The sequence below is a fragment of the Panthera leo genome, chromosome A2, assembly GCF_018350215.1.
Source record: "Panthera leo isolate Ple1 chromosome A2, P.leo_Ple1_pat1.1, whole genome shotgun sequence".
Taxonomy (NCBI): domain Eukaryota; kingdom Metazoa; phylum Chordata; class Mammalia; order Carnivora; family Felidae; genus Panthera; species Panthera leo.
Genome location: NC_056680.1, coordinates 113,074,524 through 113,087,503, shown reverse-complemented (window position 1 = coordinate 113,087,503; position 12,980 = coordinate 113,074,524). Strand labels below are relative to the sequence as shown.

At 44.8% G+C, this 12,980-nt stretch overlaps 2 protein-coding genes across 8 annotated transcripts in view; one reads left to right on the top strand and one right to left on the bottom strand.

Moving 5' to 3' along the window:
- Nucleotides 1–6,812, top strand: part of CDCA7L (cell division cycle associated 7 like) — a 38,940-nt gene extending 32,128 nt beyond the window's left edge. For 3 of the 6 annotated variants that reach the window (XM_042919910.1, XM_042919903.1, XM_042919871.1), the window contains 6 exons: nt 1,531–1,602; nt 1,718–1,888; nt 2,551–2,676; nt 3,983–4,141; nt 4,995–5,131; nt 5,654–6,812. In XM_042919910.1, coding sequence (XP_042775844.1) covers nt 1,531–1,602; nt 1,718–1,888; nt 2,551–2,676; nt 3,983–4,141; nt 4,995–5,131; nt 5,654–5,684 — 696 coding nt within the window. In that variant the 3' untranslated portion in view covers nt 5,685–6,812. The remainder of the gene's footprint in view (nt 1–1,530; nt 1,603–1,717; nt 1,889–2,550; nt 2,677–3,982; nt 4,142–4,994; nt 5,132–5,653) is intronic. The other 3 variants (XM_042919893.1, XM_042919885.1, XM_042919878.1) reach the window with 2 other exon arrangements.
- DNAH11 (dynein axonemal heavy chain 11) overlaps nt 6,494–12,980 on the bottom strand; it is a 358,932-nt gene continuing 352,445 nt past the window's right edge. For both annotated transcript variants that reach the window (XM_042919849.1, XM_042919858.1), the window contains 3 exons: nt 8,006–8,118; nt 7,410–7,550; nt 6,494–6,741 (listed from right to left, as the gene is read on the bottom strand). In XM_042919849.1, coding sequence (XP_042775783.1) covers nt 6,494–6,741; nt 7,410–7,550; nt 8,006–8,118 — 502 coding nt within the window. The remainder of the gene's footprint in view (nt 6,742–7,409; nt 7,551–8,005; nt 8,119–12,980) is intronic.

Sequence of the window (12,980 nt, the reverse complement as noted above, 5' to 3'; positions counted from 1 at the left end):
CAAGGTAAAATCTTGGTTATGTGTATTTGGTTTTTCTGTATTTGGTCAGTAACTGTTGTTTGCTTCGTAATTTTGCATATACAGAATTAATAAAAGTCTGCCACTCAATCACTTTAGCATTTTGGTATATTTGTAATAATTTCTTTTTAAAAAGCATAATATAATGATGCTTTGTTTGCAGTCTTATACATCTAATAAGTTATTTAAGAAAATAGAAAGCCTAGGGGCACCTGGGTGGCTCAGTCAGTTAAGTCCAACTTCGGCTCAGGTCATGATCTCACGGTTCATAGGTTTGAGCCCCGCAGTGGGCTCTGTGGTGATAGCTCAGAGGCTGGAGCCTGCTTCAGATTCTGTGTTTCCCTCTCTCTCTGCCCCTCCCCTGCTCGTGCTCTGTCTGTTGTCTCTCTCTCTCAAAAGTAGTAAATACACTTAAAAAATTTTTTTTTAATTAAAAAAAGTTACATAAATCATATTTGTGGGAGAAATTTATCCTAAGACCTGTTTATACTTATTAGCTAAGGGAAATTTTTAGCACTGCATCTCTCTGCATCTTTAAAATAAATGTTCATGACTTTTTAATGATGCCTAAACATTCGTATAAATAAGAATCCTAATTGACTAGAATACTGTCGCCTGTTACTTGGTATTCTTAGGTGTTTATTTGGGAATATTTCCATTAAGTTATTCTTACGAGAAATTAAACAGTTTTCTTGGAGCTCTAAACAACTGTCAGAACGATCTAGTTGAGGCTTTTGTTTTGAACACGATGACACTTGCTTTAGGTGTGCACAGTGATCTGTTCTAGGGTCACACTGCGAATTAGTGGCCATGTCAGGATTCCAGCCTCATATACCTGGTCTCATCATTCCAAGGACCACTTCTTCATGTCACGCTTTCGTATATAAGGAATGGGCATAGATTTTATTTCTGTGGATGCTATCAGCATCTCATTAGATAAAAATCTTGGCGTGCCTGGGTGGCTCAGTCGGTTGAGGATCCGACTCCTGATTTCGGCTCAGGTCATGATCTCACTGTTCCTAGGATCAAGTCCTGCGTCGGGCTGTGCACTGACAGTGCTGAGCCTCCTTGAGATAGTCTCTCTCCCTTTGTCTCTCTGCCCCTCCCCCCCTCGCTTGCATATGCCTTCTCTCTCTCAAAATAAACATTAAATAAAAATCTTGTGGTGTCTGGGTGGCTCAGTTAAGCACCTGACTCTTGATTTTGGCTCAGGTTATGATTTCATGGTTTGTGGGGTTGAGCCCTGTGTCGGTCTCTGTGCTAACAGCTCAGAGCCTACTTGGGATTCTCTCTCTGCCCTTCCTCCACGCAGTCTCTCTCTCTGTGTCAAAATAAACTTTAAAAAACGTGTTTACATATGAGGTTAAAAAATACAACAACTGTTAAGATCCCACATGAACTACTTTAGTCAAGTTTTTACTGTTGGCAAAACTGAAGACTTGGGATAAGGCGTTAGACAAACTCGGCATGGCAATATTGATGTAAGGTCCTTTCTTTTGTTCTGAACTTCAGCTGGCTCAGTTATTGGCAGAACTGAACTCAATGCCGGATTTCTTCCCAGTACGAACCCCAAACTCAGCCTCTGTAAGTAGAACTCCTTTATAATTACTTACTCCAATACTGATGAACATAATCTGTTGCCAGATGGCTTTTATTCAAGAAAGCACCCGGTTGCAAATGTCTGTGCTCTTGCTTTCAGAAGAAGAGAACAGTGAGGCGGGCTTTCTCCGAGGGACAGATCACAAGACGCACTAACCCCACCCGGAGCGCGCGGCCTCCCGAGAAATTTGCCCTGGAGAACTTCACTGTCTCCGCTGCCAAATTTGCAGAAGAGTTTTACAGTTTCAGGAGAAGGAAGACAATTAGCGGGGTATTTTCTCAGCACCATAAACATAATATTGTCTGTCTAAGCAATAAGTATGCAGCAGTTGAGCATGGGCATTTCTACCAGGTTCCCAGGTGGAGCTGGTGTTCCCGGGACCACATTCTGAGAAGAACCCCCACCCCCATCTAGGCTGTAGGCTGGAGAAAGGCCTTGACCTGAGTAGAGCAGAGGAGCTGCTCCAGGGTTAGGACCCTCTACTTCATCTTCACGGGGGGCACGAAAGGCCTGTCAGTGGTGCCAGGTGGCCCTCGGGTTTTGGCCGTGGGAAAGGGCAGTGATTCCTCCTAGCCTTTTGAGTTTTAGGAAGGGGGCATTTTAAGTGCTTTTGAGCTGGAGCGAGAAACAACCCTTCCCGTTGGCAGGTTTGGCCATCCGTCGTGGTTCTTGTCTCTGTCCTTACAGGGTTCACGGCTGGTGACTATTGTTGATCAGGTAAAACCTGAGCTGCTCCTTTGTTGTTGGACCACCTTGCCGTGCAGGAGGTTTGGCACTGTGTCTGTGGTGGCAGCTCAGTAGATGATTCCAGGGAAATCGGAGAGGGACACAGTTAACATTTATGGTATTGGAGCTCTGAGAGTGTGAAATTTTTATGCATGTTTTTTAATCAGAACATCTCACACCAGGTTCTGCTTTGGCTCATCTTGCAGGGGAAATGCCAGGGGTATAGACGGCGTCACCGTGTATCTTCCTTTCGGCCGGTGGAGGATATCACTGAAGAGGACTTAGAAAATGTTGCCATCACCGTTCGAGATAAAATCTACGATAAAGTTCTGGTAAATTCTGTATGATGAATAATTTGCACGATTGTGATTCTAACTGGGAGTCCAAGGAACTGGTATTAGAAATCCTGCATTGTTTTTAAACTGCATCTGGGCTTAGACCCTCAGGCCGCCTCCCTTGTGACTGGGAGGACCAACTGTAACTGGGTGGAGGGAGTTGGCTTCCTGCGGGAATTCTCCTCAGGAGAGGTCTCTCTGGGGGATGCACATGAGTTGTGGGGAGGCAGGCATATAGTTTGGAAGAGCATATTGATAATAGTTAACATTTTAAATATTTATATGGTGTTTATTTAAAGAAAATTTTTTTAACATTTTTGAGAGAGAGTGCAAGCAGAATCTGAAGCAGGTTCCATGCTCTGAGCTGGCAGCACAGAGCCTGATGTGGGGCTTTGAGCTCACAAACTGTGAGATGATGACCTGAGCAGAAGTCAGATGCTTAACTGACTGAGCCACCCAGGTATCCCTGGTGTTTATTTAAAAAAAAATTTTCTTAATGTTTATTTATTTTTGAGAGAGAGACAGAGTGTGAGCGGGGGAGGGGCAGAGAGAGAGAGAGAGGGAGACCCAGAATCCGAAGCAGGTTCCAGGCTCTGAGCTGTCAGCACAGAGCCTGACACGGGGCCCGAACTCAGGAGCCATGAGATCATGACCTGAGCCGAAGTCGGACGCTCAACCGACTGAGCCACCCAGGCGGGCCCCCCCGCCCCCCCCGGTGTTTATTTTAAACATAGAAAAAAAAAAAATACTGTGTTTGTGTGTGTGCTTTTTGATTAACAGAACCATAGTAATGAAAGTTTGACAGAATATCTGTGGTTGGTAGGAAATGAGTTAAAATTTCTTTTAAACAGTGATTTGGAGGGAGGCTTTGTGGTGTTATGCATCATTTTTTAAATGAGGCAGTGTCCCATTAAGGCAATATTAAAATGTTTTTAATGTAATTGCCAACATTTTAACACCGGGAAATTTTATACTGAAAAGCTCCAGATCACCGGAAGCTGGGCCGGAGCCAAATGTGGCTGCCGTGGGCTCAGGGCCACTTGGGCCCCTGTCACCCTCTGTGGGCTCTTCCTCTCCTGTCTTTCTGCTGGCCTCTCTGACCATCTCATTTCTTCTAGGTGCCCTGCTCTTACTTACTCTAATAGGTTTCCCTGTGGTTTGGACCAGAGAATTGGTGCTGCTCGCTGCGGGGTGAGAGGCTCGGCCTCTTCACGCCCTATTGAACATACGTAGACAGCATGTGGGCTTGCGCGCTTTGCCCTGTAAGTCCCTCGTTCACCCACCCACCGCCTTCCTCCCTCAGGGCAACACTTGCCATCAGTGCAGGCAGAAGACCATCGACACCAAGACGGTGTGTCGGAACCAGGGCTGCGGTGGGGTCCGAGGACAGTTCTGTGGGCCGTGCCTGCGGAATCGCTACGGGGAGGACGTGAGATCTGCACTGCTGGACCCGGTAGGAACGGTGTGCGCACTTGTGAATTGGACCGGCAAAGAGAGGCAAGCTGAGATGGATGGGGCTCTCAGGACCCTTTATGATCGGGGACCTGTAGCTGCAGAGCTCAGTCTACCCCTTGACACTCCAGAGGAAAAAAAAGGGTTTCCTTCTGGAAAGAGAGCAAGCTGACCAGTAGGGCAGAAGAGATGACTGGGTTTTCCAGGGTCCAAGCCTTGCTTTCCTACCGTTATGGTCTGTCAGGTGCAGCTGTGTGGCTTTCCTCCAGCAGCATGGCTTACCTCAGGCGAGGCCAGGGGACAGGTGTGTGTCACTGTGTGCCTGGCTGTCGTCTAAGGTGTTTTCCTAACACAGTCGACTTGCAGTTGTTACTAAGTCATGTAAATTTATGAAGTCGAGTATATAACCTCCCAGGCCCTCAGTTCCCTCCTTGAAGTGAGATAATAGTATGGTTAGTATGTATCCGCTTGAACCTAGGCAGTCTGGCCCAGAGTCTGTGCTCTTACCTCTTTCACAGCAGTCATGGGGTAAATCGCTGTCCCCATTTAGCAGATGAATATAGACCACGACTCCGGTTATGTGGTTTAGGAAGTAGAAGAGCTAGAATTCACACGTCCGTCTCACTGCTCTTTTGTACTCCTAAAATCTCCACAGTTTGAAGCAGGCGTCTAATTTTCTGTGTTTTTCCACACGTGGGACCCTGGGTGATCAACCTCTCTGGGCCTTTTGAATCATGGGGAGGAGACTCGTTTAGTCACCCTGTGCCATATACTAGAAGTATCCTGTGACTGAAGGTTGGAGGAGAGACCAAGTGAGCCGGGCTTGAGCACAATGGAGGTAACAGGGGAAACTGCTCTTCCAGGATTGGGTGTGTCCTCCCTGCCGTGGGATCTGCAATTGCAGTTACTGTCGCAAGCGTGATGGCCGCTGTGCCACAGGGATCCTCATTCACCTAGCCAAGTTTTACGGTTACAATAATGTCAAGGAATACCTGGAGAGGTAAGTCACAGGTCACAAATGGAGGCTGTCATCTCCAGCTCCAGCCGGGGAGACCGTGGAGGCGGGAGTGGTTGCTAGATTTCAGGCAGATGCTTAAAAACCATCTTGAGTGCCATCCATTCCCTAGCTGCTTGCATTAGAGCAGCTCAGGGCTGATGTGTTCCCTCTTGGAACGTTTCCCTCCTTTGCTAGGATCTTCAGCTTTGGCACTGCCTGTATCCCCAGTTCCCCCCTCATTGTGTAAAACAGAAATGGAGGCAAGCAGGCTGAGGGGAGAGGTTGGGGCAAAGCGCGTGGCTGACACGGTTACTGCTTTCCAGGGCTGAGGAAGCTGCGTGGGATTCTGCAGTGTGGTTTGGCGAGTGGGAGTGAGGCCCGTGGCTCCTGCTGCCTGGCCGAGGAGTCAGGGCAGGCCTGCCGCAGAGGGGCTGGGCTGTGCACTCAGGGTGTGTGTTGAGCCTAGAACCTGCTTTGTGTTCGTCTCCATACCCATCACACTGACGCCTCCCTTCTTTTCCTCAGCTTACAGAAGCAGCTAGTAGAAGATGATTAAGAACAAAACCAGCCACCTCACTGTAAAGAACTCTAGCAACATATGCCATCCCACGGGTGTCTACGATTTCTTCCAGTTGTGTTTTTATACAGAAGTTGTTCGTTGATCTAAATACTATTTTTTTAAAATTGTTTATATGCTTGAAAAGGTTTCTCAGGAAGACGGCAAAGCAGAGGAATCTAATTACATATATCCACGGGCCCCTATGCGTAGTGAGTGGTTTAAAAGCATCTGCATATGACAAAAACACAGCTTAAATGGGGTGGAGTTAAAAGTCCAGGTAAGTTCCAGGGCAAACGTTGTGTAAGCAGCTCTTGCCTTTGACACTATTTGGTGCCTTGATCTTTACCTCCCAGGCAGTGACCACAGTTCAGACCAGGTAGTTAGTGCTTCTCTGGGTCATTGGAAATTTATGTTAAAGAAAGAATGTTCTCTTAAATTACAAAGTGCAATTAACCCATAGATCTTGAGTACTAGAGTTTTATTTTTATTGAAAGTCACCTTCACGTTACCGACACTGGAGGCCTGGGGACACTGCTGGTCGGCAGGACCGTCTGCCTCTTCCTTCAGGATTCACCTGAGGTCAGGGGCTTCTAGATTTTTTTAATTTAAAAAGATTTTGTTTATGTGCAAGAACTCAAATCCCACTTTCTGATGGGGAGACCGTTAAGGACGGTGTTTAAGCAAAATTAACGCACATGTGAGTTACTTAAAAATTCCAGAAGCTGGAGTGTGTTTTATGGCTCTCGGTAAATTAATGTGTGCGGCCCCCCGGCCAAGGCCTGTGTTGTCCGAGCCTGAGGGCCATCTCAGGCTTCCAGCAGCAGGGCCACGCCTGCCAGGACCCATTTGGCCGCCTTGTCTTTGCTTTTCAATCTGAAGGTCCACACGTAGGTTGGGCCCCTCATTTTGGTTTTGTACACCGGGCATTCATAGGTGTGTTTAGTTTCCTGTCTGTCTGTGGGTATGGCTTTTGCAAAGATAACCGGCATCACAGATGTTAACTCCTTGAGGCAGGCATCAGCAATGGTTCCTGACTGTGTGTCCCATCTGGCACCTATAGCAAAAACACAAGGATTGCAACAGTGTGGTGTGTTGGAAGCAATAAATGTTCAGTTTTGTCGTTAACTGCTTGTCGGCTTCCTTACTGGTGTGGGAGGTTGAGGGGTGCCACAGAAACACTGGAGGCAGGGTTCCACGTCTAAACTTTCCTTTGAAAAATGAACTAATTTGAATTCAAAAGATCTAAACCTTGTTTGAAAACAGACTGTCCAAGAATTCAGGCACAATAAAGCAAATGAGTTTGCCCTCTCTTTAAAAAATTGAATTCTTCAAAATGAATGCATTTCCTCCCAACCACCCACATTAGAGACTCGAATGCACTGGCATCTTAAGGGCTTAAAGAAATCTTGTAGTAAAACGTCAGAGTGAAGTGAAAGTTTTTAATCATTTCACAATCTTTTTAGTGTAGGTCTTAATGCCACAGGTAATTTAACACTAGATACAGATGCAGATTGAAGTGACAGCCATCACCCTACGTGCCTTAAAACTTGGCTGACATTGGACCCAGATCCTGGCATTAAATGTGGTGAAACGAGGTAGACGACTGCTAGATGTGAGTGAGTACAGAGGAGTGGAGTAAACCAAGGACAGATACCAACTTGAAACTGATCGAAGAAAGCTCCTAAATTAAAAACTACCCCGGTGCTACTTGTGCTATCTTACCTTCCATGAGGAGCCCGTGGAGATAGGCACCTTCCCGTGGAGGATGGCCATAATCTTCCTTGGTTTTTTTGGTAACATCAACAGTCAAGCACATTTTGTCCAGGGGCCACTCATTTTTGCGAGCCATGGTCTGCATGATTGCTATGGGAAGAGAAGGAGCAGGAAATGGGATGTAGTGGTAAAAGGGCTCTCAGGGGCCCACAGTCAGCTGCCTTTCTGACTGAGGCATTGTGCTGTGCTTCGGGTTCCTGGAAATGTGCGTGTGGCTGTGCTAGACTGATGGCCAACTGAGGCCTGCAGGACACCTCCCTGCTTGTGTACATGAACTTTTACTGGAATAGCCAGGCCCATTTGGTTACACAGCATCTGGTTTTGCACTGTGGTGGCAGAAGGGAACCACTGGAGAAGAGACCCCGTGGCCTTTGACAGAAAATGTTTATATCCCACTTCACATGGCTGCTATGCTTGGAACTTTACTTTCTCTGCACACCCAGCTATCACTCCTGCCCTCCCTCCTGTGTCATGAGCACTGGGGAGCAGGGCAGGTGAGGCAGGATTTGTGCCAGAAGCTGGGGCCGCCCAGTTGGAGCCCTTACCAGTTAAGAAGGACTGAGGGTTGAAGAAGCCAGGAAGCCATACCACAGCTGGAAGGGCAAGATCGTGGGTCCAGGTTTCAAGTTCCCGGCATCGCAAAAGGAGGTCATTAAACCTGGTGAACACGAGGTAGGAGGAAACAAATGCACTTTTTAGTAATAGAGTTTTCCGATAAGGTGAAGTAGATTCTTAGAGCATGAACAGGGGAGGGTCAGAGAGAGAGAGAGAGACAGAATAGGAAGCAGGCTCCAGACTCCGAGCTATCGGCACAGAGCCCCATGTGGGGCTCAAACTCACAGACTGTGAGATCATGACCTGAGCCGAGGTCGGACACTCAACCAACTGAGCCATGAGGGCGCCCCGATGAAGTAGATCCCTTTAAAGAGATTTTTTTTCCTGTTGAAATTTTATAACTATTACCACCAGGGACAGGAAACACTGAGGAATGTGGAAAATTCATCTCTACTTAATTTTATTTAGATGCTCTTACTGATACATGGTAACCACACCCAGGTGATGTGTGTATAATCCACCTGACAGGCTCCAACAGAGTGTGGACAAGGTGTGTGCATGGCAATGCATGCGTGTGTGTGTAAGGATTGGGGTGGGAGGGATGGCTGCTGGGAAGGGCAGAGGCAGTAGAGCCCAGACAGTGGACTTTCCATATACAATAGTCAGGAATGGGGAGGAGAAAAAGCTAGTAAGGGGAAACCACACCTCCGAGCCTCTGCATGACTGTGGTTTGGGAAAATGAGGTTTTTTTACCCAAGTTCAGAACTCATCACAACAGTTTTTCAAGGAACAAGACCAACTCTCACAGAGGCTATGGGAAAATGAGCTTCTCTGATAAAATCAGGAGACCTGTCAAGCTTTGAAATGTAGGATTCAGGGCTCCCAGAAAGAGAAAATGGAGCGTGGGTATGTTAAAGCCAGCAGGGAGTTCTCTAGGGTGAGGGCCATGCGGGCTAGCCCTGAAGTTTCCTGGCACCTGGTTTGGTTACGTGTTACAAAAGCAGCAAGGCTGATGCTCACATTCACACTTGGGTCACTACAAGTTTGCTGTAATGCCTGCCAGTTTACAGCATGGCTCTTACCTGCCCCATGCCAGTTCTTCCAAATCTCTGGTTTAGGGAAAACATAATTGACAAGGCAACAAATAGGAAAAGCAAAGACTTTCAGGGCCACTTGGGTGGCTCAGTTGGTGAAGCATCTGACTTTGGCTCAGGTCATGATCTGGTGCTTCATGAGTTCAAGCCCCGCATCAGGCTGTGTGCTGACAGCTCAGAGCCTGGAGCCTGCTTCCGATTCTTTTTCTCTCTGCCCCTTCCCTGCTTGTGCTCACTCTCTCTCAAAAATAAATGAAACGTTAAAAAATAAAAAAAGCTTTTTTATCTAAAAATGTTACCACAAGAGGCTTTGCATTGTAGCCAAATTACAACAAGTTTTTAAAAAGGGAAATGATTGCCTGTGTAAACAAGATTCTGGTTTGGAAATGACCAGGTAAGAAAAAGGAAATTAGGAAGAAAAACATTTCAAAATGAAATGGAAAATACACAAAAATAAACTCAAAATGGATGAAAGACCAAAATGTAAGACAGGAAGCCATCAAAATTCTAGAGGAGAAAGCAGGCAGCAACCTCTTTGACATTGGCCACATCAAGTTCTTTACACATCTCCGGGGGCAAGGGAAACAAAAGCAAAAATGAACTGTTGGGACCTCATCAAAACAAAATACTTCTGCACAGGGAAGGAAACAATCAGCAAAACTAAAAGGCAATTGACAGAATGGGAGAAGATATTTGCAAATGACATATCAGATAAAAGGTTAGTATTCAACATTTATGAAGAACTTATCAAACTCAACACCCAAAGAACATAATCCAGTGAAGAAGTGGGCAAAAGACATGAATAGACACTTCTCCAAAGAAGACATCCAGATGGCCAACCGACACGTGAAAAATGCTCAACATCATGCATCAGGGAAATATAAATCAAAACCACAATGAGCTATCACCTCACACAAGTCAGAATGGCTAACATTAACTCTTGCAACAATAAATGTTGGTGAGGATGCGGAGAAAGAGGATCTCTTTTGCACTGCTGGTTGGAATGCAAGCTGGTGCAGCCACTCTGGAAAACAGTATGGAGGTTCCTCAAAAAATTAAAAATAGAACTACCCTACCACCAAGCAATTACACTACTAGGTATTTATCCAAGGGATATGGATGTGATGTTTCAAAGGAGCACATGTACCCCAATGTTTATAGTAGCGCTATCAACCATAGCCAAAGTATGGAAAGAGCCCAAATGTCCATCAGTGGATGAATGGATAAAGAAGATTGGTGTATATATATACAATGGAATATTACTCGGCAATCAAAAAGAATGAAATCTTGCCATTTGCAACTACGTGGATGGAACTGGAGGGTATTAAGGTAAGCAAAATTAGAGAAAGACAAATATCCAAATATCCAGGGAGGGGGACAAAACATAAAAGACTCTTAAATATAGAGAACAGAGGGTTGCTGGAGTGGCTGCAGGAAGGGGGATAGGCTAAATGGGTAAGGGGCATTAAGGAATCTAATCCTGAAATCATTGTTGTACCGTATGCTAACTTGGATGTAAATTTAAAAATTAATTAAAAAATGAAATGAAAAACTTGTGTACAATTTGAAGAAATTTGGGTTTTCCTAAATTACAAATTTGACTCTGTAAAATCAGGGACATACCATATTTCCAGAAAATGTGACCAAGAAAAATCAATGCCAAGACACATTTTAATATAGACCAAAGACAGAGAATCCTCTGGATAGCAAGGAAAAAACATGAAGTCTTTTAGAAAAGGAGAAAGAAAGTCAGCCACAGACCCCTATACAGCAGCATTTGATCAGAGCAAGCCACGCTGCCTACAAAGCCCCCAACAGTGAGTGGGTTCAACTTTTTTTTTTTTTTTATAACCAGCCAGCCTGTCCTTTGAGTATAAAGACAGCTGATTATATGGCATAAAATAATGGCAGCAAATCCAATGAACAAGAAGGCTGAATCATCCAGCAAATAAAAACAAGAGGGATCTGAAGGACTCAATATATTTAAAACCCTGAGAAAGAAACTAGAATAATAGCCGTAAAAACAGGAAATTACGAAACCAAGTTGGGTACTTTCTCTGATTTCAGTATAAACAACTTGGAATTGAAAAATTGATTTTGGACAATGAAATTTTCTTTTTTAATTAAACATTTTTTTTTTTAACATTTGTTCTTTTTTGAGAGCTAGACCGTGAGTTGGGGAGGGGCAGAGAGAGAGGGAGACAGAGAATCTGAAGCAGGCTCCAGGCTCCGAGCTGTCAGCACAGAGCCTGACATGGGGCTCGGACTCACAAACCCTGAGAGCACAACCTAAGCCGAACTTGGATGTTTAACTGACTGAGCCACCCAGGTGCCCCGAGGACAATAAAATTTTAAAAGTTAAGGGGAGACACACAGTAAACCGGAAACCATTGAAGACAAAATGAAGTCCTCCCACCCCCCCCAGAAGTGATGAGATCAACCAGGATATAGCAGAGACAGAGACTGAAAATAAGAGTTCAGATAAGTAAACACAATGAAGATTATGAGGAAGATGGCATTTATTGGGAGACATAAGGGCTGAGAATTTTTCAGGGTGGAAGCAACGGGTAGACATACACACTTATAATAGCACACAGGAGCAAGTAGGATACAATTTTAAAAGCCCACATCTAAATATATCAGTAAAACTGCAGAACATCAATAGTAAAGAAAAAAATCTTAAGAACTTCCCCAGAGAAAACAGATTAGTTGTGAAGGGATGACAAGTACACTTAAGAACAGTCTCATCAGCTATAATAAATGCCAGAAAACCATGGAGTTAGCAAACTCAAAGCACTGAAATTATTCGTATGCTGGAACTGGAGGTTACCCATAGTACAAGAGCGTAGGGAAAAAGATTCTGATAAAGAACACCATTTACTCCCCACCATATATACTGAGAGCCCTGGTATAGATATTGTCTTTCAGTGAAAAGAGACGGGGGCCCAGAACAAAGGAGCCCAGAATCAGATATAAAAAGCAACAAAGGAGCAAAGACATCAACACATGTTGTCAAAGCAAAAATAATACTATAAACAGAAACATTATGGTTTAAAATAAGGTTGAATTACAATTGCAGACCAGAGGAGGCAAGAGGGAGATTAAATTGTTGACTTTACATTATATTAGAACAGTCAACTATGGGGGTACCTGGGTGGCCGAGTTGCTTGGGTGTCTGACTTCAGCTCAGGTCACGGTCTCACGGTTTGTGAGTTCAAGCCCTGCACAGGGGCTCTGTGCTAACAGCTCCTGGAGCCTACTTCCAATATTGTGTCTCTCTCTGCCCCCTTTCCCATTTGCACTCTCTCTCTCTCTCTCTCTCTCTCTCTCTCTCAAAAATAAACAAACATTAAAAAAGCCAAGTGTGTAGGCTACAATGTAAAGCGTCTCTGCTAAAACAACAAGGATAAGCATGTAATAAAACTATTAAAATGACAGAAGCCTGAAAAACATTGGAATAAAAGTAGAAAAATATAGAAATAAGCACAAAATAAGATGGAAGTCCAAAGTTACCATTATGACAAAACTTAAGTACAATATATTTTTTATTGGAAATACAAAATTTGATTTGGGGGGCACTTGAGTGGCTCAGTCAGGTAAGCATGCAACTTCAGCTCATCTCACAGTTTGTGAGTTCAAGCTCTGCATCGGGCTCCATGCTGATAGTGCAGAGCCTGCTTGGGATTCTCTCCCTTTCTTTCTGCCCCTCTCCTCCCCTCCCCTTCTCTCTCAAAACTAAAAAACAAAACAAAAAAAAAAAAAAAACAAAACAAAACTTGGACATCCACAGCATTCACAGAAATCCAGTGAGTAGCTTTGCTCACTCTTCCTGCCAGTTGTTTGTTGCCATCTGTGTTCCTTCCACATTCTA